The sequence below is a fragment of the Cajanus cajan genome, chromosome 6 (assembly GCF_000230855.2).
Source record: "Cajanus cajan strain Asha chromosome 6, NIPB_CcT2T_4, whole genome shotgun sequence".
Lineage (NCBI taxonomy): Eukaryota > Viridiplantae > Streptophyta > Magnoliopsida > Fabales > Fabaceae > Cajanus > Cajanus cajan.
The window spans coordinates 37506607-37519704 of record NC_138522.1 but is presented as its reverse complement, the minus strand read 5'-3'; the positions used below and the strand labels follow the sequence as shown (position 1 = coordinate 37519704).

Genomic DNA, 13098 nt, shown 5'->3' with positions numbered 1-13098 from the left:
CCATTAATAAAATACTAATTTAAAATCTTATCAAGTTATATCATAATATTTTTATATCAAGTTTAAAACTAGATATTAGTTATAAAATATGTTAATTTGTGTTGGAATTTTATTTCAACATTAAACTTTAAAATAAATGTGCGAATAAAAAAAACTCTGTTAAAACATTCACGTATTCTATTTGATAGAGAAAAAAGCAAGGAAACGCATTGTGATGTATTAAAAACTAATCAAAAAGAACAAGCGGGTGGTTTGCCCAATTAGTTAAGGGGGAAGACTTAAGATTTTCTCCACGTAAGTATGTGTGTGGATTCGAGCTCTACTGTCAACAATTTTAGCCTTTTTAAACAAAGGAGGTGTAATTGTAATAAAAAGGAGGTGTATATATATCATAAGTTAAATACTATGAACATCTTTGAGTAAATTAAAATCAAAAGATAAATTTTTTAAATTACTAAAAAATATTTCATTTTATAATTGTTTCACAAATTCTTACTAATTTTTGTATAAGTCAATTGCTTTTAAACAATGAAACTAGCATGATTATATCAATTGAATTGAATGGTTAAGCCTAACTTTTAAAATAACAATTGAAATAAAATAAGATTCATGAAAATAATTTCAAAATATATTAGGTAAATAATTTTTATATATAATAAAATTAAAGACAAGGATTAAAATAATCAATAGAGTTAATGTAATATTCATTTATAAATATTTAAATAAATTATAAGTAGCAAGGTATTATTTAATTGATGTTTAAAATAAAATATTTTATAATATCTAAATAAATTGATTTTTAAGATAAACTATTATATACATATTTAATTAATATAATTTTAAAATATATATGTATAATTAGATATATTTTAAATAAATATTTTTATATTAAAAATTAATTTATCATTAAACAAAATAAAAATATTTCAAAATATGATTGTTGTTGAATCAGTTTTGTATGGTGAGATCATATTCATATATAATAATAGAATCATGTATCCTCAAAGAAGCGATATCTACCGTTCTAAGCTCCTTCAGACTTTTATAAATAAAGGTTGTGGGAAGTTGAGGAAAATGGAGATTTTAGAGAGAAGTTTTAGAGAGAAAGACTCTGGATTAGGAAGCTTGCTTTGGGTGGATTGAAGTCCCGGGTTGAGCTTCTTCTTGGAGAGGGAACTGTAAAGTTGTTAAGTTGCTTATTGTTGTAAAGTTGTTAAGTTGCTTATTACTGTAAAGTTGTTAAGATGCCTATTGCTGTAAAGTTGTTAAGATGTCTATTGCTGTGAAGTTGTTAAGATGCCTATTGTTGTAAAGTTGTGTTATTGAGTTGTAAGCTAATTAAGCTGTGATGATAAGTTGTTGATCACTAGGACTAGGGGAGATGTTTTCGAAGTTGCTCATCCCATTGTGTGGATTGAGATAGTTGTGGTGCTCTAAGAGCCCGATTTGTTGAAAAACCCTCCTTGGGAAGTTGTCCCTTGAAGTGGTCGTTGTGTTGTTCTCCTCTAGGACTTAGTTGATCCCGTGTGTGGGCAAGGTTGAGGCACACGTGTACAAAGCGACCACGGTATAGGGGCAAGGTCGAGCTATACCGATTATAAAGCGACCACGGTATAGGGGCAAGGTCGAGCTATACCGATTATAAAGCGATCACGGTATAGGGGCAAGGTCAAGCTATACCGATTATAAAGCGACCACGGTATAGGGGTCAGGTCAGCCTATACCGATTACAAGTGGCCAATTCGAGTAAAGTACGAAGTCGGGAACTTAGTTCATAACCAAGTACTATACTTCCTTGTTTAAGTGGCAAAGTCTGAGAAACCATTATCATGTTGTGGATTGATATCCAAATTTGCTGTGTTGTCGGTTCGGTAGGACCTAGCCACTTAGACTACTTACCATGTTGTAGGAGATCTCCGAGTCAAAATGCGTGACGACGCATAAGTTGTTAATGAGTTGATTTGTTGTTGATATGAGTAGTACATACGTTGTTATGTTGTTAAGCTGTAATTGTGTTGTATGTTGACCTTGTTGAGGATGATGATAGTGCTGTTATATTGTAAGTGCTTATTTGTTTATAAGTTGTATGTTGATCTATGATATTGTTGAAGCTAGTTGAAATGATGTTTATATGTATAGTTTTTATGTTGCATATTAAATTATTATGAGTTATTTATTGTCTATAGCTTACCCTTGTATGTATCCATGTGGTTTGGACTGCGATGATCATACGTTGTACGAGAGCAGGGCAGGGATAGACTGGAGATAGTTGCTAGAGGCCACAGTAGGTGCCTGGAGATAGATATTTTTTTTTGTAGGCTACCTTATAGTAGCATATTTTGTTGTATATAACTGGTTGATGTTGGTTGCTTGATTAGCAACTTGTGTTATAAATATTTTACACTACTATTATATATATATATATATATATATATATATATATATATATATATATATTTCAGTAGTATGTAGTGTTGTTCATAGTGTGACGGCCATGACGGGTCGTTAAACTTTTATGGTATCACGAGCATAATCGAAGATAGATGGTATAACGTATTTTATGTAATTGATCTCATGTGTTATTGGTGTATATATTTATATATATAATTTATTTTATAATTTTTATTTATTAAACTAATGGAACATTAGTAATATTTTATCAATTTTAGATTTGTTTGATAAATTTTTATTAATCCTTATATAAGTCAATTATTTTTAATTTAATGGAACTAACGTATTTATATCAATTGAACTAGATGTTTAAGTTCATTTTGAAAATAATAATGAAAATAAAATAAGATTTATGAAAAAAAGTTTATTTATCTTAACAAAATTGGAAAGCACAATAAATTATGTATTTTCATATTATCTAATAATGTAATAAAATATTAAGCATGGTAAAAGAGAAATAAATTTCTCAAGAGAAAAATAAATAAATTTTCCAGATAAATTATTATTTAAATTAGTCTAATTTTTTTAAAAAAAGATTCAATTAAAAAAATTATTATTTAATTTTCTTTTATAGCATTATGTTTCTCATTTTTTAATACATCAGGATATATTAATTATCTATTTTAAATTATATAATTTGTATTATTTTAAAAAATAAATTAATTTTATTGGGAGGGTAATGATTTTTATTTCTTATCATTAATATTTTTATCATTATAAAAATAATATTATATATTTTTATATTTGTTTTCATTTAAAAGAAATATATTTATAAATTTTTAAAAAAATTTACATTTAGTGACCGATTTCATTTGGTCGCTAAAATTAATATAAATAATAATATTTTTATTTTTTTAGCGATCGATTTAAATTTGGTCGCTAAAATTATTATAAATAGTACTATTTTTATTTTTTTAGCAACCGATTTGAATTTGGTCTCTAAAATTATTATAAATAATAATATTTTTTATTTTTTTAGCGACTGATTTTAATTTGGTCGCTAAAATTATGATAAATAATAATATTTTTATTTTTTTAGCGACCAATTTTAATTTGGTCGCTAAAATTATTATAAATAATAATATTTTTTATTTTTTTAGCGACCAATTTTAATTTAGTCGCTAAAATTATTATAAATAATAATATTTTTTTTATTTTTTTAGCGACCGATTTTAATTTGGTCGCTACAATTATTATAAATAATAATATTTTTATTTTTTTAGCGACCGATTTTAATTTGGTCGCTAAAATTATTATAAATAATAATATATTTTTTTTTATTTTTTTAGCGACCAAAACCGTTTCGTCGCTATTTTAACTAACAATTATTATTTTAGCGACCGATCATTTGCCACTAAAAAATTCGGTCACTAAATAAAATTTGCAACCAAATCAGATTCGGTCGCTAATTATGTCGCTATTAGCGACGAAAAAAAATTGGTCGCTAATTTCGGTGGCTAAATTGACTTTTTTTTTGTAATGACATGAAAAATTCAATTTACACCTAATGGATGTAGTTACAACATATTTATATGGCTCTCTTGATGCTGACATTTATATGAAACTCTTAGAAATATTTAATTTGCCTAACGATGCAATTTCTAGAGAAGATTATTCGATCAAGTTGAATAAGTCTCTATATGGACTAAAGCAATCAGGTCGTATGTGGTATAATCGACTTAGTGAAAATGATCCAATTTTTTCTTGTATATTTATAAAAAGATCTGAAAATAGATTTTTCATAATTGTAGTTTATGTAGATGACATAAACATCATTGGAACTCTTGAAGAGCTTTCAAAGGCAATATATTGCTTAAAAAAAGAATTTGAAATGAAGGATTTAGGAAGGACAAAGTTTTGTCTAGGAATGCAAATTGAATACTTAAAAAATGGAATTCTTGTGCATCACAAAACTTATATAACAAAGGTGCTTAAAAAGTTTTATATGGATAAATTACATCCATTGTGCACTCCCATGGTTGTAATATCTTTAGATGTTAACAAAGATTCATTTAGACCCCAAGAAAAGGATGAAGAAATACTTGGTCTCGAAGTACCATATCTCAGTGCTATAGGAGAACTAATGTACCTTGCTAATTATACACGACCTGATATAGTATTTGTTGTTAATTTGTTAGCAAGATATAGTTCTTCACCTACAGAAAGACATTAGAATGGAGTTAAACAAATCCTTCGTTATCTTAGAGGTACAATAGATATGGGGTTATTATATTCAAATGTTTCCAAACCAGGACTAAATGGTTATGCAAATGCAGATTATTTGTCATAATGGTAAATCACAAATAAGATATTTGTTTACAAGTAGTGGTACAGTCATTTTATGGCGATCTGTAAAATAAACTATATTTGCCACTTCATTTAATCATGCTGAAATTTTAGCATTACATGAGGCAAGTCGTGAATGTGTTTGACTAAGATCTGTGATTTAACACATACGGAAAACTTGTGGTTTATCTTCTGGAAAAATGACATCGACAGTTATATATGAAGATAATGTTGCATGTATTGCACAATTGAAAGATGGATACATAAAGGGAGATAGAACAAAACATATTCTACCAAAATTCTTTTTTACTCATGATCTTCAAAGGAATGGTGATATAAATGTTCAACAAGTCCGCTCAAGCGACAACCTAGTAGATCTCTTTACAAAGTCACTTCCAAGAAAAGTTTTTAAACAGTTGATACACAAGATTGAACTCTATCGTCTTAAAGATTATATGCACGAGGGGGAGAAATAAATATTTATGAATGATATACTCTTTTTTCTTCACTAAGTTTTTATCTCACAGGATTTTTCCTAGTAAGGTTTTAACGAGACACATTCTAAATATTGGACATCCAAGGAGAGTGTTATGAATAATAATTAGTGGCTTAATTAGTGGATGCCAATATTCATTATCAATCATTACCATTTATATTTTTGTTATGTATTATTCCCTTTATTATGTAATTGTTCAGCTACCACATGTACTTATAAATAGGTTAGTCCTCTCCCAAAGATAATACACTAGTCAGATTCTTTTTTCCATCTCACATTTCTTATTTGTTCTCTCTATTTTTCTTCCTTTTATATCAGTTGCCAAATTTGAATTTATTTTTTCCCGAGTTCTATGATGGGATTCACAATTTTGCCTCCTAGGAATTTACAATCAATTTGTAACATTTAATATGTTAAGATAAATGTGACTCACACACTTCTTAATGACCTCTTTTAAATATTTTTTTTATTATCCATTAAAAATTACACAATTATACAGGTTTTTTTTTAATTTATAATTTTAGTTTTAATAAAATAATTAACAGTAAGAAGTGCTTTAAAAAAAGAGTGTGTATGATGTGCTTCCAAATAAAGAATGACGAATATGCAATGCAGATGGGGAATCAATATTCAATAGATTCAAGAATGGAATATTTTGTAATTTTTCTTTGTTTGTATTTTTTTTTCCCATACATTTGATAAATGACCTATAAAGAGAGACCTCCTCTTTTAGGTGAAATATCTAATGAACTAGACATTATGGGTAGCACAGGTGGATCCATGTTCTTAAATCTGAATTATTAATCAATTGAAGGGCGTGTTGTGTTTGGCAATCTCTTTCCATGCACAAATGAACTGAAGAGACGGAGTGCCCTTGAAGGCTGTGCATAGGGTACCATGTGAGCAGCTCCCCTAACAGTCGCAAAAGTCAACAAATTTCCGTACTCGGTTACCCAACCTCCAACCTATATATACATATATTTAAATGCCATAAACTCACCAAATCACCTTATATTATAAACTAATTAGATCTAGTGAATAAAATTGCAAAACCATAACACAAAAATTAAATGAGTGTTACAAGTACCTGCCCTTTGTGGAACCAAGCTCCATATGGGACTGTGATCTTGAACTTCAGTTCATTCGCTAGCTCACGAATGAGTGTTCGAGAACCTAGTAATGGCACAACAGAATCTTGGTCTCCACTGTCATATTTTAACATACATAAATAATTAGAGTATGACAAAAAAAAAGCATGCATATAACAGTCTCATTTGTTGAATGAAATTCACCTGAAAACCCATACTGGAATATGGTTTTTAACTATCCTTTTGAGAACTGGAAGCATGTTTATGTTAGGATCAGTGTCGCTATAATTCAAGACACTGCGATGAAGAAAATGTAGAGATTAGACATCAGTAATTAAAGTAGACAACAATGAGAAATGGAGTATATCATGTTTATCATGATTAAGAAGCCTATAAACATGAATATATCATATATATATATATATATATATAGAATAATAGAATATACTATGGAGAATGATGTTAACAAATCATTGGAATTCTCCTTCTATTCAAATTTACTCAAAGATATATAATTAAACACAAGTTCATGAAATTTTAACCATAAAGAAACAGAAGATTGCAATTGTTTCATAGAGTAGCAACACCAAAATATGAAGCACTTACCCACTGCACATATTCCATTGGTACGGAAGATTGGTACGGTTTGCATGCAGAGCCTTCTGAACCTCAGGAAGGTTGAAATAAAAACTTCTTTCATAATCCATGCAGACATCTACACCTATGCTTATTTTCGTAGCCTGCATTATAGTAACCAAATTAATCAGTTTATAATTTTATTAAAAAAAACTTTTTAAATTCATAGAATAGAAATGAAAGTAGCACAGTACCATCTTTTTCAATCTTAGTTCTTGTTCAACTATGGATGGATAACAAACATCCAGAATCACATCATAGTTGTTTATATAATCGCCAACAATTTTTTCGGCTTTGTTTAATGCTTTGTTGCATGATTTAGACACATTATGTTGTGTATTTGAAAAAACATAATCATCAAAATCGCAATCATTCGTAATGGCAAGGCCAACTTCATCGGAAATCATTCCATGTGACCAGAAGTATTCATAAGTTGCTTGTGCATCACGATCAAGTTTCAGAAGTGGGTTTCCAATCTAACAAATGAAAGCCAAGGAAAAATAACTTTCAAATTGAAATATTAGCGGTATGATAACAGAGACTAGTCTAAAAGCAACGCAAAAATAAATGAGTAAAATAATGCCAAAAAGATATCACATGAAAGGGATCTTACAGCAACTCCTTTAATATTGAATTTGAAACCAGCTGAATTAGCATTGTGGTCCAAAATAGCATTAGCTAACTGTGGTATATAATGTCCTGTACCACATTTAAATGTTAGTAATAAACAAAATATATTATCATTATAATTTGATAAAAACACTTTTCCAAAAGGAAAAGAAAGTAAAGTAAACTGGGGCAATAATTTCATAGCATGTCCCCTGCTAAGAATGATGATGCAAGTTATCTGCATGTGCATAAAATAATAGATTAAAAGCTTTGATCTTAACTAAATAACGTCAGCTTATATTATATAGAATATTTTGGAACTCGAGACCAAGTTTTGGGAATTTCAATTCAACAAATAAAATCATTAAAATTGGGATAAGATCATTATTTTTTTAGACCTGCATAGCTTTCTCCAGTAAGAAACAGCTCCCTTGATCTGTAGGAAGGAAACTTCTCGTACCATTTCAGCATGAACAGAAGCATATCATTGGCTGCCAAAAATAAAAAGTTATGCTCAAGCTAGGTAAAATAAAGGTTAAAACTTCCTTATAATACTACGAGTGCTCCGGTCAGGATCAAAGTTTCATTATAATAATATGTATAATAAAAGATATTATATTAAATATTTATTCATGTTATAGGTAAAATTATATTCTAAGAACACATAACACATCTATTCTATATTGTGACAAAAAGAAATGTGAATACATATTAATTGGTCACTTTCCTTACCTGTGGATGCGTCTCCAATGTTGTAATCTGAAGTTGTGTTTGAGTATGACCAACCAACTCCAGCTGGGGACTCCACGAAGAGAAGATTGGATGCTATGAAAAAGACATGATATCAGCATCAGGAATCATTAAATCAATTTACACCTAAATTATTCTTCAGTATCACAAGGAAAACTTGTGTCAAAAACTGTCTCACATAATATACCTCTATTCCAAGACATTGAATTTCTTCGTAGACCACGTCCATCACCTCTGGGATAAAAGGGACCCAACTCAGTAAAGGCACCTCCTCCAATTGAGGAACATCCCGGGCCTGAAAAACAATGCCACTTGCTCTGAGTTAAAGGAGTTTCACTGTTTTATGAGTTTCTAGTAAGATAATTGCACCACTGTAGATATATTTGATGTAGCTGTTATAGTTTTTCAAAAAAGAAAAAAAAAATGTTTCATCTTTCTTATAAAGTGTAAACATTTCAAAATTGTGATGTAGAAGATCTGTCACTAAGGGGTCCAAGCAAACATGATTTTCTATGAGTAAGACAACACAACCTGAATTGGTAGGGACAAGGAAAGATAAATGGCAACCACCAGAAGATAAAACATGAATATGGAAAGAAAAAAAATGAGACTAAATAACCAAAAACAAAGAAACCAAGCTAGAGACCATGTCAAAGAGTATGATTGAAAAAAACTGGAAGAAACATCTTCTCAAGATTGACTTCATTCCTTATGCACCCATAATTAGGATTCATAGAACTAAAGCTCTTACAATGATAGCTCTAGAAAGTAGAAACTTATCCAATTAAGCATTCTTGAGGAAGGGTACAAACTACCAACCTCCATTGAGCCAAAGTGCAAGGGGTTTCTTGTGATGGCCATTCTCAGCCTCAACAAAATAGTAGAACAAGCTTCTCCCATTTTTGACATCTATGTCAACATACCCTGCATATTGCTTGAACCCAACCTTGGGTTGACCAGGCAACCTCACAATGAGATCCTCAGCAGGGTAACCTTCTACCCCAACACTGCCCAACAAGAAGACACACCCTACCACAACCAACACCCCTACCAGCCAACACCTTTTCATCTCAAAAACTCCTAGTCCCTCACTAGTCACAATAAAAACCAATCTTTTTATCCCTTCCTCAGGACCCCTTGTTCCTTATATACCGGTTAAAATATATTTTTAATTACTATTTGATCTCTATTGGTAACATTGTTCTGAATTTGGTCCCATCCTATCATGTACAGTCACAAGTTGGAATCAAATGAAAAAAACAAATCATGAGTAGGAATTGTAAATATTCTTTTTCTAGTTCACATATGTTTGATTAAATGTTGAATATTTTTAATTTGGTGCTTATATTTTATTAATATTACAGGGTTTTGATGGTAATGAATGATGAGAACAAATATGAAAATAGTATATAGATTTGAAGATGAAGTTGAAAAACTGCCACATATTTAATCCATAGACATATATATATATATTAAAAGCAATCCATTTTCTCCTCTGAAAAAGACAATTTGTTTCTTTAATAGAACAGAATAAAAAGAGTTATGATACCGTATCTTTAGTGAGCAGATTCTGTTTATGGGAGAAAAGATGCACGTGATTTCCGGTTTCCTTTAACTAAAAGAGACTTTTTTTTTTTTTTTTTTCCATACAATGTAGTTTTCAGAAAAACATATTAACAAAGTGAGATTCTTTCGAAACAATTTCTTAACAGATATATATAGTTAACTATATTTCTGTCACATTATTAATTTATTTGATAATTATTTTTATCTAAAAACAGTTTCAACTTGAACACTTAAAACTGGATGTAGCAACATAAATTTTTAGTTTTACTTTACCATCTTTGTAATAGCTATTACAGGAGACATACTGCAAAATAATTTTTATTTTATTTTAATTTTTAAAAAACAGCTGTCATTCCACTTATGAAAATCATTTTTATTTTTAAATTTTTATTTCTTTAATTTTTTCTGATTTTATTTTTATTTAATTAATTAAAACAATTTTTATTTGGTTAATATATGTCCCTTTTCTCAATTGAGAAGACTTTTTTTTATATATATATTTTTACTTTTCTGATTTTATTTATTTAATTAGTCAAAACAATTTTTTGCTTGCTGAATGCTTAAATTTATATTTTTTTAGTAAAAAATGAATTTTATGTGTATCTAATTTATATATCAATTTTCTATTACAATTAAAGGATAAAACATCATTAGGTATCTGAAAATATATGTCGTTAGCACTTTGGTTCTTGAACGTATAAAAAAATTCCTGTCAACACATACATTTTAAATACTTTTATACTTTTTGAAACATTTTTTTCAAAAGAAATTTGTATACTTTGAGATATCAAAGTGTCAACAACATACATTTTCATAGATCTAATTAATGTTTTACCCTTTTAATTGTGGCTACATGACCAAAATTCATAATGTGAGAATTTTTTATTTTGATTATTGAAATTTATTATTGATTTAGAAAGTTATGAAATTCATTAGTAAATTAAAATTTTCTGACAATTAATATGCAGAAAAAAAAAAAGGAGAGGAGATATTAGAAAAATCATTTTGTTAAATTTTTAAAAATAACTATTAGACGAATATGAAAAGTTTAATATATCAATTTACACTAAATTTAATATATGCACTGAATTTAAATATATGTATATATATAAGTATAAAATAATTACAAAAATTATATATGTATATATATATATATATATATCTATATATATAAATGTTTAATATAAATTTGAAACTCAATTTAATTAAGAAGAGAGTTTTTAAAAGTAAATATGTAATTGAATGAAGAATCCAAAAAATATTAAATTGTAGAACTTCATTGTACTATTTATTGTGTTCAATAATTTAAGAATCACGAGAGTTTGAGTATTAAATTTATTAATTTTTTTGTGACACATCAATATTAGAAAAGAATAATTAAATATATATTAATTTGTATATCTAATGATGGAGAGTTGAAATAACATACATAAAAGAGAAAATATATAATTTTTTCTTATAAATAATTTTGTTATACATATTCATTTTAAATATAAAAAGTATAGTAAAACTAATTTAAATAAATTTATTAAATATTTTTTGTAAACAAAATATATTATGTTTATAAATTTTTAAAAAAAATAATAATTCATTCAAAATATGAATGTAGTTTTATACCATATAATTATAATAGTATTACGAGTGATTTTACCTTCACATGATATGAAGCAAAATTAAAAAATTACATAATCAGACATTTGAATTTCATGTTTTATTTATGGACGTTTAAACATAAAAATAATAAATTAAAATATATATACTTAATTATCAATGATAATTTTAAGTTTGTTTATTTTAGTTTAAAATGAGATTTAACCTACTTTAGTTACATATTTAAAATAAATCCATAAATTTAAAACTCAATTATAAATTTATATTTAATAAATTTATATTAAATTAAGAAATAGGATACAATCATTTGAAGCATAACCACACATAATTCAATTGTTATCACAATAGAAATTCATATGCTCAGAACAAGCTACTACAACAATTCATTCACATGCACTATGCAATAAACATGGAATACAATCACTCATGCATATGGTGCCAATCAAATCACGTGGTGTATTACTATAAAACAACACATAGAGTAGTTTAGGAGTATATGTCGGGTCACATCCTCACCACACTCTCACTAGGAAGGTATACAATCATGGTCTCGTTAGACAGTGAAGTCGCTTAAGCTCTATCTCAAGCACATAATGGGCAAAAATAGGATATCACAAACCCAATTGTCTACGAGGACTAATCATCAAGCTTTTATACAAGGAAATCTTCTTTAACAGTGTATTCCATATCATACTCTTTCAAAATAAGTTATACACATAATGTATGTCAAATAAGACTCTATGCAATAGCACATTACAATAACAAGTCGTACAAGTTATCAACTATTCTTATATCATACAAGTTATCATCTATTCTCATATCATACAAGTCATTAACAATTTTCAATCATGTCATTAACAAACACAAATACATCAATTAATCATTAATAATAAATAACAATAGCAATACATCACTCAATTCATCTATAATTCTCAATTATATCATTAACATATTTAAATATATCAACTAGTTATTAGCATATGAATTACAATTATTAATAATCCTTGAACGCACGAATATAGAAATTATAAAGTGCAATTCACAATTATCTAATACTTGAGAAGTGATTAAAAATTATCATTGCACGTCTATCCTCAATAGTGAGAACACCAAAAGCTAATAAACCAACGAATACGTAAAAGTTGCAAAAACAATAATTAATGCACTTGTAATTAAACCACTTTTCTTTTCTTTACGAGGATTGGAACTAAGACAAATATGAACAGCCAAATCCCACCCAAAACAATTGTAAAAGAAAGCTAATGTATGACTATGACCCCATAAACAATAATATACACTGCAACATCGTAACAATAAATAACGAGAAGCCACGCTAAGGTAAAATCGTATACATGGAGACCATTAATTTAGGCCATCTGGACAAGCAAAACAATTCAAAAATATAAGCACAGGATGAGAGACAATTGACAAATGATTAAGTAATGCATTAGCATTTTCATAATGTCATGATGACTTAACTTATTCTATTTTCTTATTCTGTTTTTTTTATTTGTATTTTTCAATTCAGTTAGGAGGTTAGGAGGTTAGTTAGTCATAGTTTGTTTTTCTCTTGTATTGCTGTAACTATATATACTTGTAGTTGAT

General features: G+C 28.0%; 1 protein-coding gene across 2 annotated transcripts; it reads right to left on the bottom strand.

The window, feature by feature from the left end:
- Positions 1–4411: 4411 nt before the first annotated feature.
- LOC109792947 (serine carboxypeptidase-like 42) lies at positions 4412–9443 on the bottom strand. 2 transcript variants are annotated; one of them, XM_029270260.2, is made up of 10 exons: positions 9136–9443; positions 8504–8611; positions 8299–8391; positions 7965–8057; positions 7571–7656; positions 7152–7433; positions 6928–7061; positions 6526–6618; positions 6321–6438; positions 4412–4607 (listed from the first exon to the last, which is right to left on the bottom strand). In XM_029270260.2, the coding sequence occupies exons 1-10, from the start codon at positions 9383–9385 to the stop codon at positions 4578–4580; spliced, it is 1287 nt and encodes a 428-aa protein (XP_029126093.1). In that variant the 5' UTR covers positions 9386–9443; the 3' UTR covers positions 4412–4577. The 2 variants fall into 2 exon arrangements, with proteins under 2 accessions (XP_029126093.1, XP_020207982.1); XM_020352393.3 differs by lacking the exon at positions 4412–4607 and adding an exon at positions 5850–6198.
- Between the last annotated feature and the right edge of the window lie 3655 nt (positions 9444–13098).

Excerpts from the sequence above, each read along its gene's own strand:
- LOC109792947 (XM_020352393.3), bottom strand. The coding sequence starts at position 9,385 with ATGAAAAGGTGTTGGCTGGTAGGGGTGTTGGTTGTGGTAGGGTGTGTC. Across the intron at positions 8,392-8,503 it reads TTCAATGTCTTGGAATAGAG|CATCCAATCTTCTCTTCGTG; the intron begins GTATATTATGTG and ends TCTTTTTCATAG. Across the intron at positions 7,657-7,964 it reads TACTGGAGAAAGCTATGCAG|GACATTATATACCACAGTTA; the intron begins GTCTAAAAAAAT and ends AATGTGGTACAG.